The sequence below is a fragment of the Arachis duranensis genome, chromosome 3 (assembly GCF_000817695.3).
Source record: "Arachis duranensis cultivar V14167 chromosome 3, aradu.V14167.gnm2.J7QH, whole genome shotgun sequence".
Taxonomy (NCBI): domain Eukaryota; kingdom Viridiplantae; phylum Streptophyta; class Magnoliopsida; order Fabales; family Fabaceae; genus Arachis; species Arachis duranensis.
The window spans coordinates 119,039,436-119,052,762 of record NC_029774.3 but is presented as its reverse complement, the minus strand read 5'-3'; the positions used below and the strand labels follow the sequence as shown (position 1 = coordinate 119,052,762).

Here is a 13,327-nt window from a genome sequence, read left to right as displayed (position 1 = left end):
AGGAAAATAACAAATAGAATCAATGGAAGTATAATATTGGGGCTGAGAGGATTGAAAATTTATAATAGTAACTTGATTCAACTTGTACAAAATTACAGAACAGAAGAAAGAATGAGAAACAAAAAGAGAATCACAGGAAGAGAATTCAGAAAGAGATTCAAAAAAGAAGGCTCACAATTCACACACATCAATTTATAATGGTAGCCTGCTGCACAACGCCACAAAGCAAAAGAAAGAATGAGAAACAATAAGGAAATCACAGGAAGAGAATTCAGAAAGAGATTTAGAAAGAAAGGCTCACAATTCACACACGTCAATTTATAATAGTAGCTTGACTCAACCTGCACAACGCCACAAAGCAGAAAAAAGAATGAGAAACAACAATAAAATCACAGGAAGAGAATTCAGAGAGAGATTCAGAAAGAAAGGCCCACAATTCACACACGTCCCTCTTATCAATGTCACATCCGCTTAATAAATACCAATTCTATTAGTTATTCTTGTTGGTCATTCTTGTTACAATTCTCATTGTGCTCTGCATGCGTTGCTCTCTTTGCGTGCAACATGTTACTACTCTTGCTATCATTAATATATATAAAAATATATAAATATATGATCATCAGTATTTTGTATTTATAGAATATTTTTAATATGCGGTAAATTTTTTTACCTCATTAGATTGTTGTATACATTGTTTTTTTTAAATTGAATGTTAAAATTTTTAATCAAACATCTAAAAGTATTTTCTTTTTTAATTTTTAAAAAGTATTTTCTTTTTTAGTTTTCTAAAAATATTTTATTTTTTTATATTTTTGGTAATTGTCCTACCACCATAACAGCCTATAACTAATTAACTCGGATTCATTGAGTAGAAACTTCATATAGTACTTTTGGTAAAAGGCTTCTCAACTATTTCAAGAAAAACGATGCGAGTTTATAAGCATTGATAGGTATTTATTTTAGCACCAATATTGGAGGCGTATACAATATGCAGTAAATTATCTACAGTCTAAACATTGAGGTACCTTTAAACTGTTTTTGTTACTCTTATTTAAGTTATGGTCGATATTGTTAAATATATATCCAACCCCCTTTTTTTATTCAATGTGTGTTCTTTTTCAAATAAACTAACATAATTTGAATAGTTTGATGCAGTTGATAGGTGCCCATCCATATGAATATGATTCAATGACAATAAAGTGTGTAGTGTGGGTGTCACTATCAAACTTTTCTCCTAAATTAAATTAAATATATAATGGAAAATTAAAGCTGAAGAAATGGGGATTATTCTATAAGGAATTCCCCCCATAGTTCGATACAAGTCATTTTCATACCTTTTATTCACATCAAATTTTGCATCTCCATTCTCCATGAATGTTTGGTGAATCACACTCCCAAAATTAGGTAGCCCTATACAGTAAGTATTATAAGAATCTTTAGTTGCCTTTTATTCATTTTATTTAATCCAATCAATAAATCAACCTAATATCAACTTAAAAAATAAAACTAATATAATTATCATAAAGAAACGTGAGTTTTAAGTCACTCTCTAAAAGGTCATAAAACATTAACGACGTATATATAATTAATACATTGGATTTATTATCAACATACAATAATAATTTAATTTATTCTTGGATAAAAATTTACGTATAATTATTTTTATATTAAATTATTAATTAAAAATTATTAAATAATTTTATATTTTTAACTAAATTACTATCTAACCATTCTCAACTTATAACACTGCATTTCAGTTTTTTTTATCATTATAAAAATATTTATTTAAAGTAAATAACTAGATATAAAATAAAATACTTTAAAAGATATACAAAACTTAAAAGAACTCACTTTTTTTCACTATATGAATAAAAGTTACTATTATTATTTATTGATGATATATCCAAAGTGAGAGACACAATAATATAAGAAAGCAACGACTTTAAAAAAGAAATAATAAATGTTATCATATAATGAAATCGTGCATTACACATTTCCAATATATTATATAGCTAAAAACAAAATTGCAATATCCACAATCTATATATTATATTATTATTTATTACTAATTGGGGGGTGTTTAGGTAAAATGGTAATGGCAACAGCAAGAATAGAAGGGCAATTTGGTCCGAGCAGTGTAAAACAGTGGTCTATGACTCTCTCTCTCTCTCTTGAGCTCGTTCTCCACGGACAACAAAATACGAAAAAAGTTGACACACAAATAATAAATAATAATTATAAAAAAAAGTTTTCTTTTCTGACTACTGAATCTGAAATCTTCTTCCTTCACATCATCTTCTTCTTCTTCTTCTTCTTGTTCAGAGCAAAACACCAAAATCCAATTGCAATCTTGTCCTTTTGGATTTCCATTTTCATCCTACTCAGCCAGAAAAGGTGTGGCCTTTTCCATTCTGCTATGCTTCTGAAGCAGCATCGGCCACATTTGAAGTATACCCAACTCGCCAATTGCTTCATTTCTTCTTCACAAGCTGGTTTTCAGTAGCTCTTCAAGAAACCAATGGCTAAACCACCATACAAACTACGTATCCTTTTCTTTTTCTTTCGGTTTTTATCATTCTTCTTTTTTTGGCCTCAGAAAATGCTTATTAGGGAATGCAAAGTGGGTGTAAAGATTTGAGCTTTGCATCGTTTCTTGGGGATTTTTTAGTGGGGAAGGGGGAGTGAATGAGTGCTGCAAATGTTGGTAGCTAAAGAGCAAGTTGGAAGTTATGGTGAAAAAAGATGACATATTTTAGGCATTTCCTCCCTCTCTTATGGAAACTTTCAAGTTGCAATCTATGATATCTATTTTACTGGATTTTTTTTTCCTTTTTGACTTAAATAAGTTGATGCATTCTGCTAGAACATATAGTATACTTTGATGCCTTAGCATAACTTTTTAAATATAACATGCTAGGGACTTGATTTTGTGTTTCTGGATCTGGATTAGTCTGCTATCACTTCTGTAAAGCATAGATATTTGATGGTTTTGATAATGTGCTTTCCTTAGCCAATGAACTGCAGAGGAATTTGTGGCTCATTCAGGCAATGTGAATTGTTTAAGGATAGGAAAGAAGGCATGCCGCCTTTTCGCAACAGGAGGGGATGATCAAAATGTCAATCTATGGACAATTGGGAAACCAACTTCTTTGATGGTTAGTTTGGTTGCTGGCTTGCTGCTGTTGTTTCTATAGTATCTTGGATTATGGCTACTAGTGGATCATTAGTCAGTCATAGAAGGGTCATGTGCATTGTGTTGCAACTTATGTTATTGTTTGTGGCAGCAAAGCCATGATCTTAACAATACTTTCTGCTATAAATGTATGCAGAGTCTCTGTGGTCATACAAGTTCAGTAGAATCCGTTGCTTTCGACTCAGCAGAAGTGTTGGTTCTTGGTGGAGCATCATCAGGTGTAATAAAGCTTTGGGATCTGGAAGAAGCAAAGAGTGAGTTAACTATTATATTTAATAATATGGTTACCACCATATACTAACATTCCTCAATATGCTTCTAATGTATCATTTCTTGTTCTTGAAGTATAGTGGTTCGCTCTGTTGCTGGACACAGTTCCAATTGCACTGCCGTCGAGTTTCATCCATTTGGTGAGTTTTTTGCATCTGGCTCCTCGGATGCTAATCTAAAGCTTTGGGATATCCGGAAGAAGGGATGCATTCATACATACAAGGGTCATAGCCAGGGTATTAGTACAATCAAATTCACTCCAGACGGCCGTTGGGTAGTTTCCGGTGGATTTGATAATGTTGTGAAGGTAATATTATGGAATATGGTGTGCTTTTGCTAGCAATATTTTTGAACTCTTGGATTTGTTCTATAAAAAATTATATCAATGTTACAGGTCTGGGATCTAACAGCTGGAAAACTCTTGAATGACTTCAAGTTCCATGAAGGACGCATTTGCTCCCTAGAATTCCATCCTCTTGAGTTTCTTATGGCCACAGGTGGGTTAGTGACTTTGGAGCAGTTGCACATGGTAGATGATGCTTATCCATGCAATGTCCATGAAAAGATTCCTTATTTCATTTTGTCTTGCTATTTCTATTAGGTATTCATTTACAAGCAAATCCTTCTACTATATTGCCATTTCAAATGCACTAAATGAAAATTTAATTAGGTTGGTATAAGTGGTCCTGATTTTCTTTTTCTTTAAAAAATTCGGTTCCAATCCATTCAATAGAATGATGTATTTGGACTTGTCATTTATGCATATATTTATTTTCTCCAATCTTGGTTCATTTAGTTGTGACTTATACCTAAAAGATGGGAACTCTCATGTCAAGCAACATGTTTATTCTTAAGCTTTTCAATATCACAAATTGTATTGCAGGGTCAGTGGACAGAACAGTGAAATTTTGGGATTTAGAATCCTTTGAACTGATTGGATCTACTAGACAAGAGGTAGCTAATTTTGCAGAATATTTCTACCTTTTTAATCCAATATATATGCCATTAACATGCATATCTAGCACTTCTCAGTTGGAATTTATTGCAACACCTCCATCAGTTTTATATTTATACCATTACAAACTTCATGGAAACTGTTATATAACTGCTGCAGTGGATCACCATTCTTGACCCTTATAATGATAAACAATTTTCCCCGACATTATTGTTAGTTGTGAATGTTTAAAAAGCTGTTAGTTAAGTTGTGTCCAAGTCCTTTTTCCATTCTATGTTTTCCAGGCTTAAATATTTACTTAAACTTGAAAATGTTGGTATATCATGGCTAGTGGTTAATAATATACAGTAAAAGATGCATAATTGTGTTTGTGCTTTAATTCAAATATTGTTAATATCAAAGCTATTACCTTCAAAGCATGCTAAATTGTTTGCTCAAATTATGTTGCATGTCAACTTTGTTATTTATTCTCCTTCTAATGTAAAGTAAAATCAACATTTATTTGTATTTATTATTTAGTCCACAATTGCATTCACATGCATTGAAACAGGACAACTTTTTGTAAAACATTGAACTTTAGTAATAATTATACAAGGATATGATTTCAATTCTGTTCATATTACTTCTCTAATCATATTAAATGATTTTTTCTTAGGTTTCAGGGGTACGTTCAATAGCGTTTCATCCTGATGGACGGACCTTATTTGCAGGACTTGAGGGTAGTTTGAAGGTACAGATTATTCACTTTGATAAGTACTTTATAATAATGAAGCTTCTCAAGCAGGGGTAAGTTATCATTTAGTGCTCAATTAATGTAGGTCTATTCATGGGAACCTGTAATATGTCATGATGCTATTGACATGGAATGGACAACACTTGGTGACCTCTGCATTCATGATGGAAAACTTTTGAGTTGCTCATTCCACCAAAATTCAGTTGTAGTATGGATAGTGGATATATCGGTAGGACTTCCACCATTAAGAACAGCTCCATTTCTGCTGTATTTTACATGGCAATAGGATTTCTTGAGACATGTTTGCTATTCTTTGTACTCTGGTAGATATCCTTCTGAGTGTTATTTATTTGTGTATAGCGTATTGAACCATATACTGCTGGCTTGGAAACCAAGAACAACGAAAGAACAGAGCAGCAACTTAGTCTTCAGGCGAGTCCAATAGAGAAAGTCGAGGTTGGTGTAGGACTTACTTCTGGGTTGCGCAGTGTTTCTCCGGACATTGAATCAAAAGAGATAAAGAATATATATGTTGACTGTAAGCCACTGATCTTGTGTCTTCCTTCTATATTAAATCTGAATTTCTTGAAAAAAAAAAATTCAGCTTTCAAAATGGAATTTTCACTATATAGTGCCTCTGAGCAATATTGGTAAGATAGGATTGCATCAGTTTATTAATTTGGTATTGGAAATTTAATGCACGAGCAAACATGAACTCTTGTTCTTGACACAGTAATAATTTATATATGTACCTGTTTGTTTGTAGTCACAATTATGTATCTAAGAACCTCTCTCTTACACACAATTATGCATATACAGCTTCTGGAGGGGATCCTATTGCTTTACAGAAATCTAGGTCTTATCGTTCTCCAAAAGTAGATTTCTCAGAGGAATCAAAGGAAATGCTAAGGCAAAGTCCTGTAAAAGGTGTTAGTGCAAAACCAAATGAACAATCAGTAAAAAGATCTTTCATTTCACCTAACATTGTACCTCGGGACATTCCTCATAGCAAGGACTCAGCAAAATCTGGAAATGAAACAATCGCCTTTTCAAAGACAAAACCTGGGATGCTACTTAGGCCAGCTCATGCTCGGAGAGCATCTTCCGGCATATTTGATTTTGATAATGTGGATACCAATAGTAAACTATACAGTGCTAAAGACTGCAACTTCCAGGTGACAGTAGAATCTCAGAACAATGTCAAAGAAGCTTGTGAAGACAAACATCCTATTAAGAGTGTTACAGAGAAGTTTGAAAAGACCTTAACTCCGGACACATTTTCCGACACAGACAAACGTAAGTGATTTTGATTAAGCCACTGAGAAGGTCAAATGCAAGTTCTAAATGATTATATTTCCTTATTGTTCTCCCAATTTCCTTTCTTTGGTTTATATATGCACTATGAATATTCCTGAAGTTATATGGAGTCTAGTATACTGTATGCATCTTATTGTATTTGAAGCAAAGAAAATGTATGTGTCTGATATAGGATGTAGCATATTTGAAATAAAGTCATTCTGACCCTTTTTACCCATTATGTTGCAGGTGTTGAATCCTCACCCTGCAGTGAAGAGATTACTCCGGTTAATATCAATGGAGGTTTGTCATAGCTAAAAAATGTAGATCTATTCAATATTAAAGCCTCTCAAAACTTAATGATCTCCATTTTGCTTTTGCAGTTGCTGTTGTCCGAGGAAGGACTCGTTCTCTGGTTGAGAGGTTTGAAAGAAAGGAAAGAACTCCTATCAGTGAGGATCAAACTAAGGCATCCCTCATCACAATACATGAAAGGAAGGAAAAAAATCTCAAGGAAGACCAAAGCAACGTGGCCACCACCCCCACCACAATATTTGAGAGGAGAGAAACAATTCCCATTGTTGAAGATCGTAACAACACACCCAACATTCCCAGCACAATGTCTGAAACTGATAAATCTCCCAACATCCTGGTAAATTTCTAGCTTTTACAAAAGAGACAAGCTTTGCAAAACTTTGGACACTAGCATTTCCACTTTGTATTCTTTTCTTCAGCTAAAATCTATATTGTTCTCAATTCAGGACTGGTAAGACATAATATGCTACCCTTGGTTACACGTATTTGTGGCTGATGTCTTGTTAGAAATCTTTGTCAAATTTAGAAATCTTCGTCCAAAGGGATTTGGGATTTAGGAAAAGGAAGGATATCAATAGGTTGAACAAATTGTTATTTCTTATTTTCTTTTTGGTTTCCCACGGTATCGTCACTCGGCAGGCCAAGGAGTAAACCATCGAGGATCTGAGCTCATTTAAGGGTTTGTTACTGCCCAATGAGTTGCTACATGCAAAAGGCCGAATTCAAACCCTCGACACTTGCTCAAAAGCGGATTAGTGAGCTAACCACTAGACCAACCCAAGTTGGTTACAAATTGTTATTTCTATTCTTTCAATTTTGATCTCATGGCTTTGATACTTCTTTTCTCGATATTGAAGAATGAAAATTCAATCATAAAACCTCATTTTTTGGGTACATAATGCCCCTTTTTTATGTTAGTTGAACTTGCAAATTCATCCTGTTTTTTAAAATGGTCAGAAAGCAGAGCCTCAAATTGATGAAAGGATCTCAAACTCTGGAAATGAAGGGGAACTAATCGAAGGTCTCATGCAAACCCATGATGTAACATTAAGTAATCTTCGATCACGTTTGACAAAAATACAGGTAAGTTTTGCTAATCATTGAAATTAATAAAATTATAGAGTTGTGTTCTGATTAACAGTGTTTTGGTATAGCCTATATGCTCGAGTGTGGAAGTTCGTCTTTGCATTTATTTGCTTGACAAGGATAAAGAAAGAAAATGATAAGAACTGGAAACATTAAGAATATATAGTGTCACTTACTGGCTGGTCTAATTTGCATTGGTAGGTAGTGCGACATTTTTGGGACCGCAATGATAGTAAAGGTGCCATCAATGCTTTGAGAAAGTTGCCTGATAAATCTGTACGTATCTCTTTCAATAGCATATGTCAGCCTTCTTGGCTTTTTGTTTGATCAGATATTAAATGCTTTAGGCAAGTTATTTATGGATTTGTTATTAAATATTTAGTCCTGAGAACAGCATCATTCGGATGCAGGTTCAAGCAGATGTTATCAGTGTCCTTGTTGAGAAGATGGAGATTCTCACTTTGGATTTATTTTCCTCCTTACTTCCTGTGCTCGTAGGTTTGCTTGATAGCAATACAGAGAGGTAATTCTTTGTCAATTGTGAAGGAATTATTCTCATTCTGGGAGTTGAAATATTTGGTTGGTGCCTCATGCATGTTTCTCATTCAAGATAAAGTGGCTTTGATGGATGTTTCCTATACTCTTACTGTGCAGACATGTGAAGGTGTCGTTGGATTTGCTATTAAAGCTTGTAGCAGTTTTTGGTCCAATGATACGATCAACTGTTTCTGCGCCTCCGTCAGTTGGGGTTGATCTACATGCACAGCAAAGGTGTCCTCCATCTTCACCCTTTATATGGCTTTGGCTCTATCCTGAAGTTTATATTTGTAGTAACTTAATTTATGTGAACAGGCGCGAATGCTGCAACCAATGCTTTATGCAACTGCAGAAGATCCATATGATTCTTCCAATATTAGTAAGGTAATCAATCATCCAGTAGGGCTCAACGCACGAGTAACTGATTCTTAAGCACTCTCTGAAGTTTCGAATCGAGTCACGGCTTCTTTTTTTTGGCTGCAGGAGGGGTGGCTTGTTGGCCAAGTCTGCACAGGAGCTGAATTTAGTCCTTCAACAATCCTAACTGAAGATGAGTGTGATCCAGCCACAAATATGGTTAAGCAGAATTATGTTACAGAAGATGAAACCTTCTTGTTGGGTTATTTTGATCACAGCCCAACGATTTTGTCTCGATGATTCTCGCGCATCGTCGTCGGCAGAGAAAAGTACAACAAATGAACTGTGTGAGACAGCTGAATGAATGGTGTTTGGATTATTGGAAGTTGAAAGCAACCATCTAAGGATGTTGGTATTCACCCTTCAACTTGTATTTAGAACTCATGAGTTTTCTTTGTAAAATGCAATGTCATATATGATGGCTAATGAAATGGGAACATTGGAGTGTTCACTGTACATTGATATCTTAATTCTACTTAAAAACTCAAATCTATTTATGCTGTTTTGGATAGATATGAAATTTCACTGATACTAGGAAGTGTAGTGTGGTCAAAATGGGATGATCAAGGCATTTTTGTTGGATAATATTTAATGTAATTAGTATTCTATAAAAATTGAAATAAAAAATTAATATCACTAGATGTGAAAAGCAAATAATAATTGTTTATTAGTGCCGTAAATGATGATTACAATATATGAAGTACGGATACTTTGCTGAATTGCATGTTGGACACATTTTGGACACGACATTCATCACGTCTCATACGCGCGTCTGCTGTGTCTAAACTGTGTCTTAATAAAAAATAAAAAATTCTTTTTCGGATATATTTAGACACACCTAAATATATATATTATTATTTATTAAAATAAAAAATATTTTAAATATTTGATATTATTAAAATAATACATTAAAAATAATTTAAAAAATTAATTTACATTTTAATATAATAAAATATTAAAATATCATTACAGTATCTAAAAAATACTTTATATTTTATATGTATGCATGTCCCTGTATCATGTAAAATTTTAAAATTCGCGTATCGGCCGTGTCGTGTTCTTGTCCGTATAAATATCCGTGCATCATAGATTACAATTCATTTTTCCATCACAAAAGTTACAATTTCATTTAAAGAGAAAATTATCTTTTCCGTAAAAAATGGTGATGTACTCAATTCAATAGGTCAAACATGTCTACTCACTTGACACTGAATCTATGAACTAGAAAAAATTGTAGTTGCTTCCTAGACTTTTTCATAAATTATTTCTTAGAAATCATACCCATGTACTTCGAAATATAATCATTATTTAGTTTTCTTATGCCTTTGGTTTCATATAAGAACTTCTTAATTAGTTTAATAAGTACTTCAGTTAGAGTTAAAATACTTGTGTGCAAGACTGTGTCCCACTAAAATTCAACGATGGTTACTTGTTAGGAATGTTTTACGTATATTATACAATTTGGTTAAAAGGGTCAACAATTCAAAGTCCTGTCTAGCTAAGGCTTTATCCTAAAGTATGAAATGCATTAGTTAGGAAACGAAGAAGCCAAAATACGAAGACAGAAAAGTGAAGACTTCGTGAAGAAGGAGTGTATGAGTTCGTTTGGGTGGCATTTATTCGTTGGAAAAAAATTGTAAAAAAATCTTTTTTTATTCTTTAACATATTTAATCATTTTTAATAATTTACACTTTGTTATTTTAAAAAATATTTTTATATAATAAATAAATAAATAATATTTTTTATTATTATATTCAAATATTTTTTTAATTTAGCACAAATAATTAATATATTTAAGAGATAAATAATGTTTGATTTTAGTATGTATGTAAAATTGATTTATCAATAATTATAAATATTAAATTTTTTATTAATTATTTGAGTCAAATTTAACTATAAGATAATATTAAATTTATTTAAAACCTTTTAAAATTAAAATAAAATATTTAAAATGTTACGAATTAAATTAAAATTTGACATAAACGATTTGACTAAAATAATATTTTAAACATGATAATAATAAACACAAGCAGTACCATAATGCTTTAGAAATATATTGAACATCAATTAAATTAAATCTTTGAAGTTGATCAAGATTCAAGAATTAAATTACGTGATTGCATTGACTTTGAACATATTGCACTTTCAATCCAAATCATGGCTTATTATTTTTTTGAATAATGTTTGCTTGTGTTTTAAGTGGAAACGAAGTTCTTTTATATATAAAAAAAATTAAATGCAGTATATATAAGCCTATTAATTTTCATTTCTATTAATATAATGCTATATTAGCTACACTAGTTTATTTTATTAATAAAAAAATATTTTTATGAACTGATAGTTTAAAAAATATTATATAAGCAACTACTTATATATAGTTATATTGGTAAAAATAATTAATTTTTAAATTATTACATAAATAATTATATAAAAATATGAATTTAATTAAAAAATTTATTTTTTTTATATTTTTAGTGTATCAAAATTAAATTACAAAATGTTATATAACATAAATCGACAAAAAAAATTATATGTCAAAATTGTATTTAAATCAGACGATTTAAGAAAAAAAAATATTATGTAACAATTTTGTTACACATCCAAATTTTTTTGTAATCAATTTCAATTAAGTTGGTTCAAATCTAATAAAAATCATTTTTATTAATAAGAGTGTGTAGACATATTCCAATTTCGAGTAGTATTGCGCGTTTTTTCTTCCTTTTTGTATTTTATTTTCTTCTCTATATGCAGTTGTTACGTTTTTTTTTTTCTCCTCATCTTTCTGGTGTTTTTTGTAGTATTATATTTGTTTTTTTTGTTTTTATTTTTGTTAAGAGGATAAATAAAAAAAATTATGTGAATGTGAGATAAGAAAAGAAGAAGAAGATGATGATAACGAAAAAGAGGATAAGAAATTTTGAATTATGCAGAATTAATTAGAAAATAACACCAAAATTTTTTAACATTAACACGAAATTTATTAATTTTGATATCGAAATTTAACTATAAAAATACAACTTTAATCCTACATTTTTTTAGCATATGATGATGATGAGTTGTTATTAATAAAAAATTGAATGAATGTAAAAAATTGTATAATAAAAAATCACAAGATAACACTATTATTACTTGAATGAATATTTTGTACTATGTTAAAGTTTTATTTAGTTAAATGAATGTATGTTTATATTTATTGAATTGAATTCTCGTTAGAAATAAAAAAATACCGAAATTTTTTAATTTTGATACTAAAATAATGTTACAACTTACAAAAACACATAAATCTCTTATTTAATGATGTATTTTTTTGTTTCTTTTTTTTTCAGTTGTTCTTATTTTTTTTAAGAATATTGCTTTTTAATTAGACTTGAATTCATATTGATTGGATTAAATTTTTACATGTGCAAAAATTTTAAAAGGAATGAAGGAAGAAATAAAGTACAGTAATTTACGTATAAAAAGAAAATGACAATGATGTCGATAACGACGATGATAATGATAATGGTGGAGGAAGAGGAAAAAAAAGAATAAATTTAAATTAAAAAGAAATGAGAAAGAAAAAAAGAAGTAATAATAGTAGCAATGATGATAATAAAAGAAAAAAAATAAAAAAAGATAATAACAGTAGCGAGGTATGAAAAGAAGAAAAAATATATAAATAAAAAATACATTATAATAATTTGATTGAATTCGATTAGATAAATGAGTTTGAAGTAGAGGTTTTTGATTATGTAAAAAATTATTTAAATTTATAAGACTTTGACGTGATTTAATGCGGAGACTACTTAATAAAATTACAATATTACCAAACAGAAATCCAATCCTCGAATAATTTACAAAAAATATTGTTATTAGAAACTCACTCGATTTGAATAGAAAGCATGAAAGACAATAGCAAATTGATTGTTAAACCAATGGAGATTCAAATTTTCGGCTTCGAGCCTCTTCCCCAGCCAAAACCGCGCAATCTCGTCTCGTGAAAAGTTTAAAGTTATGCAACAATAAACAATAGAAAATAAAAACCACATACTTCTATTAATTTCTATCATTCTATGCAATTCGGTGTGTTAAAATAATTGCACTTTTACATTATCTATTAAATTAATACTTTAAAAATAGATAAATTTTAAAATAATTTATAATTTAATTTTGATGCATAATAGAATAAATTTACATATACATTTAATTATATAATATAGATAATACTAAAAGACTAACATAATTTAATATTTTTAAAAATATTGACTAAAAATATGTTATTATATTATTAAGAATATTAGACTACTAACTAAAAGTATTGGTCAATATAAAAGAAAAATATTAACCTTTAAACTTTTTTCATATAATATTTCATCAAAAGAAATTATAATTAAATTTATCACATGATTATTTAAAAGAATAAATATTATTTAATAATTGAATTAAAATTAAATATATATTTTTAATATATTAAATAATAAATGTTAAAACCTTTCAAATAAAGTAAGGGGTATAATATTTTTAAAAAAAGAACTTATTATTAGA

General features: G+C 30.3%; 1 protein-coding gene across 2 annotated transcripts; it reads left to right on the top strand.

Annotated features, from left to right (window-relative positions):
- Positions 1-2,229: 2,229 nt before the first annotated feature.
- LOC107480652 (katanin p80 WD40 repeat-containing subunit B1 homolog KTN80.1) lies at positions 2,230-9,258 on the top strand. Of its 2 annotated transcripts, none has more exons than XM_016100814.3 (18): positions 2,230-2,543; positions 3,025-3,155; positions 3,330-3,447; positions 3,544-3,770; positions 3,858-3,960; positions 4,347-4,417; positions 5,074-5,148; positions 5,237-5,380; positions 5,512-5,689; positions 5,971-6,447; positions 6,697-6,750; positions 6,831-7,099; positions 7,720-7,845; positions 8,050-8,124; positions 8,259-8,371; positions 8,503-8,619; positions 8,701-8,769; positions 8,869-9,258. In XM_016100814.3, exons 1-18 carry the CDS (start codon positions 2,519-2,521, stop codon positions 8,927-8,929), a joined length of 2,433 nt encoding a protein of 810 aa, XP_015956300.1. In that variant the 5' UTR covers positions 2,230-2,518; the 3' UTR covers positions 8,930-9,258. The 2 variants fall into 2 exon arrangements, with proteins under 2 accessions (XP_015956300.1, XP_015956301.1); XM_016100815.3 differs by having other exon boundaries at positions 3,539-3,770.
- Positions 9,259-13,327: the final 4,069 nt, after the last annotated feature.